This window comes from Tachysurus fulvidraco, chromosome 15, assembly GCF_022655615.1.
Source record: "Tachysurus fulvidraco isolate hzauxx_2018 chromosome 15, HZAU_PFXX_2.0, whole genome shotgun sequence".
NCBI classification, from domain to species: domain Eukaryota; kingdom Metazoa; phylum Chordata; class Actinopteri; order Siluriformes; family Bagridae; genus Tachysurus; species Tachysurus fulvidraco.
Window position 1 is genome coordinate 2,004,313 of NC_062532.1, and position 19,417 is coordinate 2,023,729.

Consider the following 19,417-nt stretch of genomic DNA (forward strand, 5'->3'; position numbering starts at 1 on the left):
AAAAATAAAAGCGAGAAAGCGGCTCTCACAAGTGAATCGACACTCAACGTTCAAAGAGCCGACTCTGAACGTGAAGGCATGTAATCGCTTTCTTTGTAAATGTAGGAAATGCCATTTGCGTATAAAACAACATAAGACAAAAAAAACAGCTCACGTGCGCTTACACGAGTCACATATGCGAGTCGAATCTAAATACTCGAAGAACCGACTCCTTTGCGAACGACACCCGGCTAGGCAAAGAAGTATAGTGTTTCTGAGCTTTTATTTTTAGACGCTGGTCACTACAGAAGTTTCCTTCAGAGTTCAGAGTGCGAGTTGACTTAATATTCCACACGTGTGTAGAAAATTAACTGTTGTTTTTGTTTTTTAATTCTTAATACAAATTGTCTCATTCGGCGCTGCCAAAGGAATCGTTTGGTGTTCGAGGGAATCAAATATCAACCAAGGCAAGTTTGTTCACATTTTGCTGATATTTTACTCTTTTTTTCCTGCGACACCATATTAACGATTAAAACAAGCCACAAATGAACACATTCAAACCTCCACAGTTGAAAAACTTCACTTGCTTTGTGCTATAAACTTTGGCTATCGTGTAGTCTCTTTTTTTGATTGGCTAATAAGTGTCAGGCTCGACTAAGAACTCGAGGTGACGCGCTCGATTCCTGCCCGGTTCCCATAGAGACAGCGGTGCGGACTGATACGTTTTTTTTAAATACACATATTAAATATATGATAAATAGTCAAAATGTTTTTTCTGCGTGAGAAATACGATGTATAGCGAGAGTATATATAGTATAGTGTTATTTATGTCTGTACTTTTGAGAGTCACAAACAGCTGGTATCAAATTCCCTTGTATGTGTCAACATGAACACACAATAAACCTGATTCTGATTCTGAAAAGTCTTTGTGATGCAGTGGTGAGTGCAAATAACATCTCAAAGGGAGTGCAAAACTGGGAGGGGGGGTTAAAAAACAATAATGATCAATATCCTCATCTGAATTAGAACTAATGACAAATAATAATTGTGATCAATGTTATGATAGACAGACCTGCTGTAGCTGTACAGACATATTGGCTGTAATTCTGATAAGAGCTACATTTTTTCCAACTGGTCATTAATTTTACACACTAAATCAATAGGTGATAATGTGAGAAAGCTTCCAAAATTTAATCAAAAAAAAAAAAAAGTAAATAAAAACCCCTCTCTCACGTGTTAATGTAGACGTGAGAAGAAAACAGCCCCATGAACCTGTCCAATTGTGGGCGGGATCAAGCGTGGATGAGTTTACTCATTTCCTATTGGCGACTCTGCTGGCCACCTCTCTGTTTTGATTGGCTGAGGCGAATGAAGTGGTCCATCAGGACCCGCCTACTTGTACAGAAGCCAGTCTCCTAGCGACGTGTTGAAGTCTCTGTTCGTTTAAACAGCTTAAATTTACGTTTTTGTTTGTTTGTTTATTTGTTTATTAATTTCTCCTAAGCTTCGACAAACCGTGCAGCTTTCCGAAGAGAAGAAAAGGCGCCTGGTGAGATGTTATTTTTGCTGCTTTGACAGTATGAACTGTGCAGCTGTTCTCCATCATTATGATGCGGTGTAATAACCTGTAACTAAGTGTGCACGCGCACTGACGAGTCACGAGCTGCCTCGGGTTTGTGTTTAAAGCTAAACGACTCCACAATTTTACTCGTTTATTAAGAGACTGGAGGCGTTTAGTGGAGCTTTTTCGATACTGTGCCTCAGAACCGGAATAAACTCATCCGTAACTGCTCGTATTTTTGTTTGCAGCTAGTCAGCTAGCACTATACAGTAGATGATTATTTGAGCATTGCTGCTAAGTGACAGGATGAAACCGGTCAGAACCGGATGTTATTCCTGTTCCCAGTCGGGGTTGCCTTTAAATAAATAAATAAAGCGAGACACAACTAGTTAATTGGTGACCATTTGGTGTTATAATAAATCCTCATGTAAAGAGAAGAGTAAAAGCATACAAAGTGATGCTCTTCATCATTAAAAGCTCCTGTTTATAAATGAATATGGATTAAAAAGTTTGTTCGTTTGTTTGTTTCAGTCACTAATCTTATTCACACCTGAGGGGGGGGGACTGTGTCAAAATGCAGCTAAAAATGCTAACAGTTTGAGTGGACGTGACGTCACGCGGTCATGTGGTGACGTCACAACAAGCCGTGAGGCGAGGACACTGGGACGACTGGGAGAACTGGGAGCAGGTTGATACAGGATGTGATAAAAGTGCCCAAGGTGTTTCTTGTTAAATGTCAGATGTTTGTTATGCAAAACCGTGCGAGTCATTTGTTTAACAGGGTTTATTTGGATCATCGTGTTTCTCTGTTGGTGTACGTCGGTTCCTCTGATCAGTGTGATGATTCCACGTTTCACCGTTTCATCTTTGACTTTGACGTCGTGAGTCGAACTTGAAGCTTTTTTGACCGACGAGCTCAAAATGTCGCAGTAAAAAAAGGGACGAGTCAGCATTCTCAAATTATTAAAATATACGACAATCATGAACAATTTGCTTAAAATTATGCAAGTTGCAGTTAGATATTTCCATAGTATGGTAACAGCAGTGACTAAAGGGTCCAGGTGGTTTTTTTTTTTTTAAATATCCTGATCCTGTGAAGAACAAGAAGCCTTAAGGACCAACAACACTTGGTCAAAAGGAGAAGAACTCCACTGCTTATGCAAACTGTCACTTTTGTTTTCCGTATAACTAACAAATGATCTCAAAGGGTTTGTCTTCTAAAGACCTCAAAAGGTCACGCTGCTCCTTCGCCCTGTAGGTATCTGAGACCCGAGGCCGTTCTCAATCGTTGTGCTAGCTATGTGCTCAAATTCCCGGATCTACCCTTTCTGAAATATATTTGAGGATGATATTCCATCAAAAGTCACCCAAAAGCAAAGCACCGTACATTATCATGTCTGAGATCTTCAGCGCAGGAACATGCTATGAGTAGCAGCGAACTTAGCAGTGTAGGAACCTTTGTGCATCAGGTGATCCTTGAGTTAAGTATGACACTTAATCGTTAATCAAGAGTATTGTAAATGTGCCGTGTTGTGTAGTGGGATGTAGTAAGAGTGAGTTTGTGGATTAAGTGATGTTGTGTAAGAGATGATTGTGACAAACATAGAAAATCTACTGCGATGCATGACATGTTCTGACAATAAAGTATCATCATAAAAAAGCAGCAGTGTAGCATAGCGACCTGGAGCAAGTCCAAGGGTACGGTAGGAGGTTTGTGAAATCTTTGGCCGGTTGCAGCTGGATTGAAGTGCGAACGGTAGTGAATTCAGTAAGGAACAAAACAAATAGAAAGAAATGCATTTTAATCTGGAAACATAGGCTTAGTGGTGAGGTAACGTTTGATCGCACGACGTGACTAACCGCGATGACCCTACTGAAGAATGTAATGGTGCAGGACGAGTCTCGGAGTGTGTAACAGCGTGATCTCGGCCTACAGCCTTGCTGGTAGTTACATATTAACTACACCAGGACTTTGAACGTGGTTCATTTGTACATCATTTTGGGCCACACAGCATTGCCTGTAGACCCGTGGGTGAAGACGCCTCCATTGTTCACCGGATTAGAGCGTTAAGGTTTGTACTGTGGTTTTTGTAGAAATTTTGTCAGAGAAAACCTACGATTTTGAAATCAATTTTATGCTTCATGTGTTGTTACATCCAACGTTTCGTATTCTCCATGGTGTGGTTTCCTTGGCAACTGTGGAGTAACATTTACCCCATGTTTAGAAGAACTATTGTTCTTTACTTTTCCTCCTGAAAAGGAGTTGGTTTTGGAGCCGAGAAATGTTTTGAAGCCTTGAGAAAATCCTGCTGAGTTGTGGGCAGGACGTGCAGATGTGAAATGGACCATTTGTTCTATCGATTTACAGATTCCACTTTTGCTTGCACGGCTTTCAGGGGGATTTATTCACTCGGGGTTGTTCGTTCAGTTCTGCCGTACGTGCTGCGTATGATCTGGATATTCTGCTCCCAAAAACAATAACCGGACTCGAATTGAACAATCTTGGTATCTTTATGACTTTCGACAGAAAACGCTGTTTTAAATAAATAAATAAACAAACAAAATGCCATTTTTAAGTACTCTCTAATTTTCACCACCATTAAAATTCGAGTACTGACCTTATAAAAGCTCCACACCACTGTAAAGAGCGCTCTCAATAAAGCTTCCTAATCTTTATAGAACAGGAAGGATGCCAGGTGTTTTAAAATCTCACAGCCTCCATTTCCGCCGAGCTCATGAGGCGAGGTCGTGTAATACAGCGGTGATTAGCATCTTAATGGTCCTGGGTAATGGGTCTAGTGGGGAGAACGCTTGTGTTGTTGCTTTTACCTTCGAGTCGTCACGTGGAGAGACGTCCTCCGGCAGCGCCAGACTCGTCCGCTTTCCGATTACAAAACGTGCTCAGAGCTTAAGTCAGAGCCAGAGGCCTGGATTTGTTTGGTTTTTTGTTTTTTGTTTTTAATGAAAATGAGATGTTTCCCCGGTGCAGTCAAGATCTGCATAATAATGAGCTGGACTGCACCGGAGTCCCCCAAAGCAACAAGGGGAGTGGAGAAAAGGGAGGCAATTGTTTCACACAGCCTCATCTAGGAACTCGGACACACAAGCAACGGAGAAGTGTTCGTCCGAGTAAAGGGATTTTTCACAGCTATTGTCTCTGGTGTAATCTTGTGATTTAAATACAACAAAAACTAACCCTTTTGCCAGAAGTAGTTTCTGTAATTGCTTGTGGTTAATAATAAATAATCACTGAAGACACATCTGTAGTCTGGCTTTTCTTCATCTTTCTCTGCACACTAGAAAATATACGAGTGGCAGACGAACTGTTGGAATCTCTGTCACTCAAAAACTTCAGATCGGTTCACCCACTCGCTCCATCTTAAGTGTCCTGGGTGTACGTAGCGCCTCCAGAACAAACCAGTTCTATCCAGTCTGGACGAGGGGGCTCCTGATAATAACACGCGCTGCTAGAACATTCCTGTCAGAGTCGGCCGGCACTGTTACGTAACCGTTTCCCCCGAATGTGGAGCAGAAGGAAGACACAATCTCACTCCGTGCCTCCTGCTAGGACGGAGAATAAAGACACAGACGGCGACTGGCGTCTTCATTAATCCCTGATACTGTACTTACAGTTAGCAGTTCTGTTTAAACTGACTTATGGTGGTGAATTTAGAGGGACAGCACGGATAGGTCAGAAGTAGTTTGGAAGGAAGATGGAGGCAGGAGGACGAGGGATCGGTTTCTGCACGTTTAAATGCCTTTATATGCTAATTATGGAAGCCGATATTTGACAGCGGTGATGTCAGACCTCTCTTTGCCCTGTGTTATAGATAGATAAAGGTTTTCACTTAAAACTGAGTCCGTGACTCACTGTTAGAGGTGTCATTTATTTACTGAGATTTATTCAACAAAAGGAAACAAAAGAAATCATCAGCCTCGTTAACGCTTCACAGAAAGCCCAGTAAAGTTCTTCTTTATCATCGGTGCCCACACAGAGCCGTCCGTAAGCATATGGTAGACGTGGCATATGGTAGACTCGTCGTCTCGCTTAACCAGGACTGTGGTGTTTGGGCGCTCGCGTGTCGGGAGGTTTAACGGCGCCTCGGAGCGTCAGCATCAGTCACCGTCGTGAAGGCTCGGCGCTGACCGGACGGACCCGCGAGGCGTCTGCTGCTTTCCAACGATAGAGCTGCATTCACAGAATATTCTGAGACTAACAGTAGCTCCTAGCTGATACGTGCATCACGACAGTCGAATGTAATTAATTACACTAGAGTACGGTGGAGATTAGAGACTTGGTGTCTGGGTGACTCTCTGATTCTCCAGGAAGATAAAGAGTTAGATGTGATTAGATATCGATCCCTGAGAGTTTCTCTAAAAGCCATTTGTGTCGAGAGCTTCATAATAAACCAAAGCTTCGCTGGCATTTCTTCCTGAACGCACTCATCACAGACGGCGGTTATCGATTCAGCAGAGAAAAGCACCGAGTCTAAAAGAAACGGATTCATATATATCTGTATAAGTTACACAGATTTGTCTCTGTGTTGGAGCTGGATCTCAGCCGAAGCATTTGAAGATCAGACGTCGGTGGACATTCGCTTCCCGTCGATGCAGCAGAAAGTTGGTTCGACGGGCTACAAAACAAAACTTACATCTGTATTTATTGGGAATCTTTGATGCCTTAATAGGACGAGTTCCTGTACCATGAGACAAGAGAACGAGTAATCGGTCGCATGGACGCTCGTCTGTTATTCCTGTATTCAGGGACGCTAAACCCACACCAGCTCCAACATATCGCACGTTATTTGTTTTAAATAAATAAATAAACTCTGAAAAGCTGCATTTTCTAATAATCTGCACTATGTGTAGAAAATGAGTAATATTTTTATTTTTAACTCTGTTTTGTTTGCTTTATCCGCAGGTGTCGTGAAAGGCAGGTGCTCCGAGCCCCTGTCTCTCTCTCTCTCTCTCTCTCTCTCTCTCTGCCTTTGTCCCTGTATAAGAGCTCTACATGGCGCTCCTCAGCCGTAACCTGACCCTGTCCCTTCGGCAGAACCTGCGCCTCGTGCCTCGAGGTAAAAGACAGAACATATCCGACAGATAAAAGAGGCAGAAGGAGCCATAAAATCATAACCTGTCCCTTGACTAGATCGAGTGTTAAGGCAACACTTACGTAACGTAAAGAGCTGGTTAAACAAGCAAGTACGTCTCACAGAGAGAGTCTAGAGTCCAGACTTTTTCAACATCGGAAAGAAGATTACGTGAATGAACACGAACCACTAGTTTAGACAAGATACAGAGAGCAGAAAGCTCTGTTTAATCGGGTCGCGATCTAGAGAGAGTTAAATCTGTAGCACGAGCTTCATCTTCCTGTCTGAACTTTCAGTGAACCCCAGATGTTCTGTGGGTGGGGGCGGGGCCATCCGGGAACAGACCACGCCCGCCAGGAAGGAAATGAATGTGCTTCTGTCTCAGGACAAGAGGAACAAAATGTGGGAGGGAAAAAAAAATAATAGAAAGACTAAACGTTTAGAAAAGACTTTACTTTCTAACAATTCTAGAAAAATTTGACTAGGTTTTCAGAAACCTTTCTTTCTTTTGATATGAACAGTCAGTTAATATGCAGATTAGTTGGGATTAGTATCAGGTCTTCTAACTTTCCTGTTCCTAAACCCTCCGCTGACATTTACGCGTTAACTTCAACGTCATCGGCACCGTTTACAGACGATCACGGACGAGTTCGCGATTTTATACCTATTTAGTTGAAAAGAAAAAATGTTCAGTAACATGAAATATCTTCTTGAGGTGCTGCGATTTCCATTCGATGTCTCATATATTTATAACCCGCAGGCTGCAGATACGTCAGTCAGACAGCTACGAAGACCGTCTCGGAGTTTGAATACGACGCTCCGTCCATGAAGACTCCTGTACCGGGGCCCAGGTCAAAGGTTTGATCTCATCCTCGACCCTTTGCTTATTGCATCTTTCACTTTAGAATTAAAATCCCTTGTGTCGCTTCGCCCTAACGATCACGTTGTTGTTTCCGTTCCTCTCTAAACAGGAACTGACAAGGCAGCTGGGAGAAATCCAGGTCAGTACTGCAGTCCACCTTAATATTCCCCTCACAGCTCCAGCTCACAGGCTCCGGCCGTCACTTGTCGTGTAATTCAGGAAATAACTTTAGGAGCTCTGGTCTGTTTTTCTCACCCCAGCAACTGCGAGCTGACTTTCTGCACAGCGCCGTGGTGCGAATACGACGGCTGACCGCCGCCTATGGTCAAGGGATAAAGTTAACAGTCGCACACAGTGCTCGAACACACTCAGGACTATTTCTGTAACATACACACGGCATAGTCCTGTTTCTTTAGCAGCGTACGGGCTCTGTGATGCAGCAAGCCGTGAACGTTTACACGTTAAAGCAGACAGGAAGCAGAGAGAAAGGGAACACAAAGAAGCAGCCTCTGTGGTTATGGGCATGTTGCGACACGGCACTAATTCAACCCGTTCTTTTAAAAGCGCACGTCGTATATCCGTAATGATATTGCGTTTTTTTTATTGTACCACTATCACAGACTTTATTGCTCTTTTGTCTGGAGAAATGTAGCTAAGCAGCAGTACTGAATTTCATCATAAAGTTCTCCACCCCTCATTGAGACATATTACAGATATCCAGAGCTTTTTTTTTTTTCTCGTTCGTCGGTTTAATATCGTACACCGTCAAACCAGCTCTATTTACTCAACCGATTAGTTCTGGTGCTTCCGATCGGTCAGAAGGTATCGACGACTTCTCTAACAGCAGCTCGCTGGCCCTTTAAACGTCCCCCCAGAACACTGGAGCGTAGAGGAACGCTGACATGGCAGATGGTTTTAAAAGGCGCTCTATGGTCCATGAAGAAATTTCCACAGAGCTTATTGAAGTAGCAGCTTTTTACACACACCACGAGTCGCACCTAAACACTCCTTTCATCTCCGCTCGGTTTTTTTGTCTTCTTTTCGCTTCACAGAACGTGGGAGCAATTAATTTCTTCTGCAACTATGAGGAGAGCCGGGGAAACTACCTGGTGGATGCCGACGGCAACCGAATGCTGGATCTGTACACGCAGATCTCGTCTATTCCTCTGGGTACGTCCTGTGATGTGATCTCTGCACGTCAGACTGTCTTTCAGGCTACATGAACCGCCATGTCAACTCATTATGAGGTCTGCGATTGGTCAACACCCCCCGGGTTGTAGCCGAACCTGTAGCTTGACCTCAGGGTAGGGCTGGGCGATACGGCTGAAAAGTGTATCACGATATCAGCGTATCATGTAGGTCGATATCGATAATTATCGATATTTTTTTTATGACCCATTTAAAATAAGGACCAGGAGAAAAATATATTAGATTTAAACTTTTTTATTCGAAACTTAACCTTCCTCTGATCAGAATCCCTCAGTTATTAAGGCAGAAACGTCGACAACCAGGAAACCTCCAATAATTATAATGTAAACATGAGTCTAAAGTCACAACGAACACTTAACTATTATCTCTTAACATTTAAAGTGAGAAATGAAAGAAAATGTAATAAATGCTTAATAAAGTGTAATAAAATAAAATAGCGCAACGTGTTAAATATAAACAGAGAAACCTGAGAATTTAGTGCAGGTTTAGTGTGAGGAAGTTCACTAGCTGTTCACCTTCTGGGGAATAAAGTATGTAAAATATGTGCAGTGTTTAGTAAAGAGAAATAAACCTGAGGTAGACTGAGATACGTCTGTGATATAAAACACAAACCTGATACACTACAGTAACGTTGTGTGTAATATAAAACCTGCAGAAAAATGAAAAAGTCGCTGATTTTTCCTCTTTTATTTACAATTTCCTCAATCGCCGCGGCTCGTTCCCTGCTCATCGGTTGCTGGTTACTGAAGAGGAATCCAGCAGGAATGATACTGTTACATGATTGGCTGTTGGCGTGTCACTCCCTACGTTGCTAGGTTACCAGAGAGCGAGTGCCTTTGTTAACGTAACCTCTGTTTTTTTCCGACGAAGAATAAAAAATATCGAGCGTTTTATCGAATACATTTTTTTTATCGATATCGATCACGTGTCTATCGCGATACATATCGTTATCGTATTATCGCCCGGCCCTACCCCAAGGACGGTATGAGAAAAAGTGAAGTTGGACATGAAAGTTAAGGAGATGAGGCTTAAATAAACAATAACAAAGTGTCCTCGCTATTAAACAAACTCATCAGCTTACAGATTAGATCGTGTAGCCGAGTAAAGCATATAAAGATTTGGAAATATATATAAATTAACAGAAAATAAAAAAATTAAAGAGTTTATATGAAACCAAGTGTTCTAATAATAATACACGTGCTGTAATAATAAGTGTGTGAGGTTTCCTGTGTGCCGGTCCACATCGGATGTTTGTTAGTCTTTAGTTAGCTGTGTCTCCTGGGAGAACTGAGGCTGACTGATGACGTGTGACCGACAGCTGGAGAGGTGACACACAGCAGGATATACTCCAGCTCTCTCTATATACATCACACACACATCATCATCTCTACGGCACACGGTTCAGCCGTCCTTTTCATATTCCGTCAGTTCTGACAAATCGACTGAAGTCGGATCTCATCTCTCTCTCTCTCTCTCTCGCTCGCTCGCTCGCCCGCACGCTCCGGTACCCGCAGATATGATGAGATTAAGTTGATTTGATTTCTTCCCCTTGCTTCTTCAACATCATCAGACAGGACACAAATGAATAGTGGGCAGAAATGAAGAGCGTAATCAGGTCTTTGTGTTATTACAGCACTGCCACAGCACTATTCGGCCACTTCACACCGCGATGTTTATTACATTCGGGCGCCGATTTGTGCTCTCGGATAATGAGAGAGAGAGACCGAGTGCGTCGGCCATGACGGCAAAAAACACTTGCAGGGAAGAAATGTGTGTTTTAGAGCAAAACATAAGAGCAGATTTGACCTCTTTCCTCTGAGCTCTGAAAGCGTCCTAGTAAACGGTAGCTGATGGTCGAGACACGTTTCTTATCTCTCTTAGACACCCAGAGAACAAAAAAAAAAATCCAGTAATTCAGAAAACTACAGAATGTAAAGGGTGCCAATAATTTTGTTGACTGTAAGTTGCCTGTGCATCAAATTCAACAAGGCATTTAACGATGAATTTGGATCAAGCACAAGAAAGGAACTGCTACAGAAGCCAAACTCGTCGATGTGTAATCGAATCCGTACCGCGGTCCATCAGACGACGACCTCTGATCTACGATGTGACTTTAAATACGATATCAAAGGCTGTGCTGGAAATAAAGCGTAGCTTTATAGGAACTAGTGTTAATATTGTAACTGATGTAACCCTATTCATCTCTGTGTCTCGGTTAATAGTTTAATCGACTTGTAAAGTGCTGGATGTCGAGAGACTTGACGATTTTACGTCCCTCGCTGCGAATAAAGAAGAATCTTCATCGAGAGATTTTGTCCTTGTCTCTCGCCTTTTTAGCGTTTGTTTAAGAGTCCCACACTAGACACATACTTTCTTCCTTTCTCATACAATTATGTCTGAAGCGATTTGACCTTCAGACACTATTTGCTTCAGGTGCCGCTTAACCGAGGCGGAGCTGCTGTCGTACGACGCACAGAATCACAGAGACTCTCATTATGTGCAGCTCATATTGTCCACAGCCTCCAGACTCATTGTGGTTACTGCAGCGTGGGTTTGTTTGGTCACTGCGCGGCATACGGTTTATACGACATTACGGCTCCCCCACGACGACACCAAAAAACGCCTACACGGTTAAAGCCGTGTGCAAATATCTGTTTAACGTTTCCGTTGTGATTTCACACAGGTTATAATCATCCGGCTTTGATGAAAGTGCTCAGCAGTCCCAACAATCTGGTAAGACGGCACCGCGTGTAGTGATGTAGTGACGCATAAAGCACCTCAGGTCTGACTGCATTCCATCCACGACCTTAACGTTCGTTTCCCTTTCTGTTCCTCAGAGTGCGTTTGTTAACCGCCCGGCACTTGGAATCCTGCCACCTGAGAACTTTCCTGAAAAGCTGACTGAAAGTCTGCTTTCGGTGAGGATAAAAAAATAACAGCAGCTTGAAAAAAGCCTTTAAACGAAGTGTTAATCGTAAGTACAGCAGTACAGACACACAGCCAAGACGTAACGTCATCCTAAACGTGATTCATTCCTGCAGCCGCCTCCAGCTTATGCACTCGCTGCAGCAGTCTCTGTGCTGTGAGGTGTATACAGTAAATAGGTCCTTTTTTAATAATCATTTACACTTCAGTTCTGTCTGTAGAACTGTGTAGAACCTCAGGACTAGACATAGGGCTTATTTTTTGTATAATAGCATTGCTCTAAAGTATTGCTTTGGTTATATGAAGTGTCTAATACCCCCCAAACCCCTCACCACCACCACCACCAGATGGCTCCCAGTGGAATGACCCGGGTGCAGACCATGGCGTGTGGCTCCTGCTCTAACGAGAACGCCTTCAAGGCCATGTTCATCTGGTACAAAGTGAGTCCACAGTTAACACACATCAGACACACACACACACACACACATATAATATGGTTAAAGACTCACATATGACAAGTCTTACTGTTGAAATGCAGAATGAAATTGTTATTGTTTTAGTGCTTGTTGTTGATGGAACATGATGTAATATAATTGTCATTTTCTCCATACAATAGTGTTGTTTTAGTCTCGTTTGTATTTCGCTCCTGAAATATCTCTTTTTTAGCATATTGTGTACTACAAAAATGTACCGAGTAGGACTCCAGATTAAGTCATGTGTGTGTTTGTGTGGTGTGTGTGTGTGTTTGTGGTTTGTGTGTGTGTTTGTGGTTTGTGTGTGTTTGTGGTTTGTGTGTGTGTTGTGGGTGGGTGTGTGTTTGTGGTTTGTGTGTGTTTGTGGTTTGTGTGTGTGTGTGTTTGTGGTTTGTGTGTGTGTTGTGGGATTGTGTGTGTGTTTGTGGTGTGTGTTTGTGCGTGTGTGGTTTGTGTGTGTGTGTGTGTGTGTGTGTGTGATTTCCCATTTAGAACAAAGAGAGAGGCACCAATACTCATACACCAGAGGAAACAAGCTCCTGTATGATTAACCAGGTAACTCACTACAACACCAGTCCACATCATCTGGTCATCTGATCTGTAAATACTGCAACTGCAAGCTCAAGACTTTTGGGTCTGAGCACAAAGTCATTGTGTAAACAGTTTCTGATGTCACTGAAAGTCATGTTGGGGTTTAAATGTTTAAATGATGAAATGTTAGGCATTTATGTTCCTAAAGGGTGGCTTTGTGTTGTTTAGCACACACACCAGTGCCCATTAGAAACGTGCTGTTCCAGTACTTCTGGAGGGAACTGTACCATGTGCCGAAATGCGACAGCATTAGTCCGTGAGGTTACATCATTCCATCATATTTTAGTCAGTTCTATATCAAATGAATCACGCAGGCATAATTAAAGCTGTCTAACTATGTGTTTGTGAACATGTGCTAATGTGATGGATCGAAACCATTTTCAGCTCAAAATGAATTAAACAAGTTCAGCTTGGTATTTATTGTATAAAGAGAATACATTTGTGCTCATAATCGTACAGGAGAATTAAGAGAATCTGCGCTATTCAAAATGTTTCTGAATAGAAGTCTTTTCAGACGTCTTGGCTGCTTGAATAAACACGAGTGTCGTCCTGCTTAGTGTTTAACTTCACAGCTTTAAGATGATCACACTAATCAATCCGTCATTAAGGAAAAAGCTTTGTGTGTGTGTGCTTGCAGAGTCCTGGATGTCCAGATCTGAGCATCCTGTCTTTTATGGGAGCCTTTCACGGGAGAACTATGGGTAAGTCTGATATTCTATATAAACTGCATCCCGAAGCATTCGGATCAATTCCTCTGTCTTTACACCCGTGTCGACTCTTTCTCAGGTTGCTTGGCGACGACTCACTCCAAAGCCATTCACAAGCTGGACATCCCGTCTTTGGACTGGCCCATCGCGCCCTTCCCCAGGCTCAAGTATCCGCTGGAGGAGTTTGTTCAAGAGAACGCCCAGGAGGAGGCTCGCTGTCTCGAGGAGGTCACAGTTCCTCCACTCGTTCAATGCCTTTATGATGTTTGTAATATCTGTCTATGAATATCTTCATCTAGCAACCACGAACATGTTTTAGTGACATCACACCCTGAGCTCATGTGTAGCACGTGTCTCACAAATCTAACACTATACAGACGGAATAGGAATTTAATACGTGTTTAAAAGTCTTTCTGAGCTCATGGTGTGAGGTTTTCCCCCTGCGTGTGGATCAGGTGGAGGATCTGATTGTGAAGTGGAGGCAGAAGGGCAAACCCGTGGCGGGTATCATCGTCGAGCCCATCCAGGCAGAGGGAGGAGACAATCACGCATCACCTGACTTCTTCATCAAACTGCACACCATCGCTCGGAAGGTAACGGAGCAAAAACGGTGCGAATCCGTGCTGTTTAGAGCTTCCTTTAATTCCGTGTGTGGATATTTAATAAGGATGCCGTAAGAGCGCCGCATAGACGCTCTTCTGAATACATTATTGTGGCTATGTTTAGATTGTTCTGGAATCATCTCGAGGGTGTAAATAATGAATAAATGATCGATCTTATGACCTAGTTATGTATAAAAATAAGCCCAGCGCACGAAGAAGTGAGCACACGACTCTCCTCGGGTGATTTCTGTCATCTCAGATCGCTCCAAAAGGAGCACCAGCCCTCGCATAACTGATGCGAGCTTCAGTTTTAAGGACACGCTCTTTGTCGTAGCCGAAAAGGGCGACAGATATTTCTGAATCACAGAGTCGGACCTGCGGGTTTGGTTTACAGTTTCAGTTCGTACACAAATGCGCAGTCGTCATTAAACCGCCTGTAAGAAAGATTCCTCCTCGCACTTGTCCGCGTTTCACCACACGAGTGAAATCGAATCTGGTTTATTCCAAACAGCTGCTCAAAGAACTGAGCGACAGAACAGAATATATGCGCAATGAAAATACAGTAAGCTATGGTGTACGTGATTAGGCGGGGGCTAAGTTTTATTGACATAGACAGGGGTATGCCAGAACTCTTATCCAAGCATTGAAGGTCAGAAAGCCTGTACATGAGCAAAGAGAAACTGAGTGTCCTGCGAGTAATCTCACAACCTATCTTGTCTTCTTCATCCTGTCAAGACCACTAAAAGAACAGGATAGACTCAAATCAAGAACATTAAATCAGAAGAGGTGAAGATGACATATAACATTCATTCATCTTCTACCGCTTATCCGAACTTCTCGGATAATTATCAGCAAGCCTTACCATCCTGCTTATGTTTGCAGAGACACAGGGTACAAAAACAAGAAAACAAGAACACACTTATCACTGGTTGGCATGACCAGATTGGGGGGGGGGGGGTGCATTCCTTTCGACAAAGAAAGAGAAATGTGGAAAGAAAATGAAATAAGCACAAAAATTAATTACCATAAAGATAATTCATTTCAGCACCGCCATTGTGGAGCTTTTGGTTTTGTTCATGACACTATAACTAATTAAATCCTAATAAATCAGTTGTCATTTGTTTAATTCATATTGTATTGAAATCGTATTGCAGAATTCAGAAAGTCAGAAATTAGGATAAAACATTTCAATCTTACCATTTTGCAAACTAAATAAAGATCATTCTAAAGTATACGTCTCTGCACGGCCTTACCAGCTTTCCTGCTCGGAGGGAAAGTCGCTCATCGTTTGATAACCGTACAACAATATACATGTTTTTATTGTTCAGTGCAGGTGTTGTATATTTCTCCCAGCAGTCCTGGAGCTCTGACACTTTGTCTTGCTGTGACGCTGTTTGTTCTGCCTGCTCTTTCAGCATGGATGCGCTTTTCACGTGGACGAGGTTCAGACGGGGGGCGGAGCCACCGGAAAGTTCTGGGCCCACGAGCACTGGGGCACAGACGACCCTGCTGAGATCGTGTCCTTCAGCAAGAAGATGCTCACAGGAGGATACTTCCACAAAGACGAGCTGCAGCCTGATAAGGTACTGCATGCGTGCGTGTGTGTTGTGTGTGCCTGCGTGCGTGTGTGTGTCTTTGTGTGTGTGTGTGTCTTCGTGCATGCGTGTGTGTACGCTCGCTTGTGTGCGTGTGTGCGTGCGCCTCGGTGCGTGTGTGCCTGCGTGCGTGTATGAGTGTGTGTGCACGCCTTGGTGCGTGTGTGTGTGCGCCTGCGTGGGTGTGTGTGCCTGCGTTCGTGTAGGAGTGTGTGTGCGCCTGCGTGTGCGCCTGCGTGTGCGCGCCTCGGTGTGTGTATGTGTGCGTGTGTGTGCGCGTGTGTGTGTGTGTGTGCGTGCACCTGTTGGCTCTGTATTTTCCTGCATTGACCACGTGTGATTATTTAGTGCTAGTAACCAAGTCACAGGCTTCCAATTTATAAACAATAAACATCTGCAAAATTCCCTTTTATTAAAATAGTTTCTTTGAAAACTTTGTAAAAACGAAAGTAGTTAGAATCTCGTGTCACACTTCAAGATCAAATCCTGTCATCGTTACTTAACGCTGCCAGACTTTCAAGATGTCCTGGATTCCTGGAAAGCCTTTAATTACAGTAACACTTCTGAGTAAGGGCGTCCCCACAGCACACCTGTTACAGTCGAACACACAGCGCCCTCTTGTGCCCTGTGGAAGCTGTTGCATGTTCTGTGTGTCGTTGCTCAGGGTTACAGGATCTTTAACACGTGGATGGGAGACCCGTCTAAGAACCTGTTCCTCTCAGAGGTGCTGAATGTCATCAGAAGAGAGAACCTTCTGGAAGAAGTGACTCGCTCTGGGAAGACTCTGTTACAGGGACTTTATGAGCTGCAGGTAACTTGTGCGGATTCTCTAATAGACCTTGTGACGTTGGATGAATTTATTCACTGTCGGTTTTTCTATTTAAAAATAATAAGTTTTATAGCTTTTGGGTTTTGATTTTTTTTTCTTTTTAAGTTAATGTTGAAAGAAAATAAAAGGTACAGTGGTTCACCTCAAACCTGCCCTCTAGTGGATAGTATCATGTGCGACGTCCTGAAAAAGGCCTGTAACACCTTATTCACAGATCTCTCTCTCTCCTTCTCTCTCTGTCTCTCTGTCAGTCTCAGTATCCTCACTTCCTGAGTCGAGCTCGTGGTCAGGGCACCTTCTGCGCCATCGATGCCCGAGATTATGTCACCCGGGACCAACTTCTGCTCAAACTCAGGGACAAAGGTATTCAGGAACGAACACACACACTCACACACACACACGTAAAATAAACTTCTTACTCTGGTCAGTGCTTGTATAGGACGTTGTGTGATGAGCATTCAGACTTAAGAGTAATATTTTAGGCTCATGAAAGGCCAGAGTGTTTCATCATGCCTGTTGTCCTCACACCCCGTGTCTCTCCTCAGGTGTCCTTCTAGGTGGCTGCGGCGAAAATTCCATCCGCTTCCGTCCAGCTCTCATCTTCAAAGAGTACCACGCTCATCAGTTCCTCAACATCTTCAACGACGTGTTGTCTGAGTACAAATAAAGCGCCACGGAGCTCCGAGGAGAACAAGCACAAGGGTCCAAACCCCTGAAACAGGCAGTCGCCCCTTCCCCCCCCCCACTCCCCTCCTTTTTTTTCCCCCCTAACCTTTTAACTTCACTTTATAAATCATTTGTTTAATTTCGCTCTAAAGCGCTCACTCTCTCTACACTTTCGCACTGTAACGAGCACAACGGGGTCAGGAGTTTTATGGTGGATCAGCATCAGTACACTCTTAAGATTTATATCCGAAACTCTGTCTTTAATGAGCCTGAGGTGTCATTCTAGGTGTCGATGCACCAGTCAGCAGCTTTAAAGGAGTAAATCACAGTGATCCGCTCGGTAAGTGAAGATTATTTTGAAGGAGCAGTTTGTATTTTTAGAGCTGGTTCGGTGAACTGTGTGTGTGTGCGTCTGTGTGTGTGCGCGTCAAACAGGAGCTTGTTTTGTGCCCTGAAAAATGTAAATAAATGAAATTTTATTAATAGAAGTATAAAAAAAACAACACTAAAATTACAAACTGCACCTTTAAATGATGACTAGTTTCCTCAGTCAGACTTAAGCACATGAACAAATCCAGGACAAGCTCAAATATATAAACCCTCTTCATCTACCTCGGAGCAAAGAGCGGCTCTGTAAAGGGTACGAAGCCCTCGTGGGAAAACCGTAAGGTCGTGAAAAAGTGAAAGGACGAAACGGAAAAACACAAATGAGTCACTGTGATTATCAGGTGTGTATCGTGAGAGCTACTGAATGACACTATGGAAGGTCAGGCTCTCCCCACAATGCTGTACTTCAGCACAGGAAACTCACTATCTCGCTCACAAACACACATACACACATCGAGGCTGAAAGATCAGCACCTAACTCTGGTCCTGGAGTGTTTTGTAGGGAGTAAAATGTCACCAGATCATTCGGGATGCTGAATACATCAGACCTGCCTTCATTCCTCACATTCAGTACCACATCAATATTACGCATCCATGAGGTGTTATTGTAGTCGGCTCAGTAGCAGGTCCACGTAGGTGCTGTAGGAACCTGAAGAACACCACAGCGAACGTATTAATTTTTAATATCATTAATGAACCGGTGATGAACGTCCTAAACTAGCTGCACACGCACAAATAGCCCGTTTAGATCTTTGTGCTAAGCCACATATAAAAACTGTGTGTCTGATCAGGAAAAAAGGTACCGAACCGTACCGTCGCTGGAGCCGTCACGTACTCCTTCGTGTTTGAAAGTCATGCCTTTTTTTTATTAATATTATTACTATTATAAATTTAACATAATTAAGAGCTTTAGCTCCACACTAGTTCCGTAAACAGGGGTATTATAGGTAAGAAAGCCGTGCAATAGCAAGTTCTTCTCCAGTCTCGTTTGTTTAAAAAAAAAAAAAAAAAAAAAGCCGACTTTACACACTGTACTAACGACTCCAGGATCACAGTCACACACCAACACTGATCTCCAAAACCACACATGGGATTTTCATGTAGAATCTGTGCACCAGGGTTTAACGTCCCACCACAAAAACCCACGTTTTTTTTAAGAGAATAAAGCGGGATACAGATATAGATGATGACACCGTGAGTTTTTTTTGTTTTTTCCCTCCCCCAGGTCTAGTTATTAGTTTCATCAGCTGAGACACAGACACCTAAAATTATCTACATGTTTAGACTATTTTTGAGCTAAATGTCGGTAATGCCGTATAGTGTCCCGTTTGTCCACGTAAAGTAATATAAAAGGTAGTTAGCGTTATCCTGTTGTTAATATAGCGGACAGACGGCGTGGACAGAAGTAGAAAACACTCGCAGCCGCTCAGTTCACGAGAGCAAAACTCCCAGTATACGTGACGACTCCGTGCTCGTCTGTCTTTAACCCGTCAGTATTGTATAGAGTTGTGAATTATCTGTTAACCACTAACAACACCTCGACGAATGATGTATCAATGCCATGTTTGTTTACTGTGTGAAATAGGATATTAAATGTAATGATGCGCAGTTAAATATTGTCTAAGCAATATAAACGCAATCAGAAATAAATCTGACATTTTTGGAGTTTGACTTTTTGTTTGTTTGTTTTTTAAGAGGACGACACATTTAACACATGCTTTCTTCAGTCATTGGTCGAGAAAGTCACGTTTAATGTTATGTTTCGTAACGGTCTCACACAACCGTGACTCATGTGTGCGTAGGTTCGATTCTCAGACCCTCGAAGGCTTACGGGCCGACGGCTCGATCGTTTCTCAATCGCCGTAATGAACAAAAATGTCGTCGTTTGACGTTCGGTACAAAAGCCCCGTGTAGGAGCTGTTACTATAGCAACAATAAAGT

At 43.1% G+C, this 19,417-nt stretch overlaps 1 protein-coding gene across 3 annotated transcripts; it reads left to right on the top strand.

The window, feature by feature from the left end:
* Positions 1-239: 239 nt before the first annotated feature.
* Positions 240-19,147, top strand: abat (4-aminobutyrate aminotransferase). Of its 3 annotated transcripts, none has more exons than XM_027138124.2 (16): positions 240-446; positions 6,462-6,615; positions 7,391-7,488; positions 7,602-7,631; positions 8,545-8,662; positions 11,385-11,434; positions 11,539-11,619; positions 11,974-12,066; positions 12,592-12,654; positions 13,328-13,391; positions 13,477-13,625; positions 13,853-13,990; positions 15,415-15,582; positions 16,259-16,405; positions 16,675-16,786; positions 16,969-19,147. In XM_027138124.2, the coding sequence occupies exons 2-16, from the start codon at positions 6,552-6,554 to the stop codon at positions 17,088-17,090; spliced, it is 1,497 nt and encodes a 498-aa protein (XP_026993925.1). In that variant the 5' UTR covers positions 240-446; positions 6,462-6,551; the 3' UTR covers positions 17,091-19,147. The 3 variants fall into 3 exon arrangements, with proteins under 3 accessions (XP_026993925.1, XP_026993923.1, XP_026993924.1); XM_027138122.2 differs by lacking the exon at positions 240-446 and adding an exon at positions 1,368-1,528; XM_027138123.2 differs by lacking the exon at positions 240-446 and adding an exon at positions 3,457-3,612.
* Positions 19,148-19,417: the final 270 nt, after the last annotated feature.

Excerpts from the sequence above, each read along its gene's own strand:
- abat (XM_027138124.2), top strand. The coding sequence starts at position 6,552 with ATGGCGCTCCTCAGCCGTAACCTGACCCTGTCCCTTCGGCAGAACCTG. Across the intron at positions 6,616-7,390 it reads CCTGCGCCTCGTGCCTCGAG|GCTGCAGATACGTCAGTCAG; the intron begins GTAAAAGACAGA and ends TATAACCCGCAG. Across the intron at positions 15,583-16,258 it reads ACGAGCTGCAGCCTGATAAG|GGTTACAGGATCTTTAACAC; the intron begins GTACTGCATGCG and ends GTCGTTGCTCAG.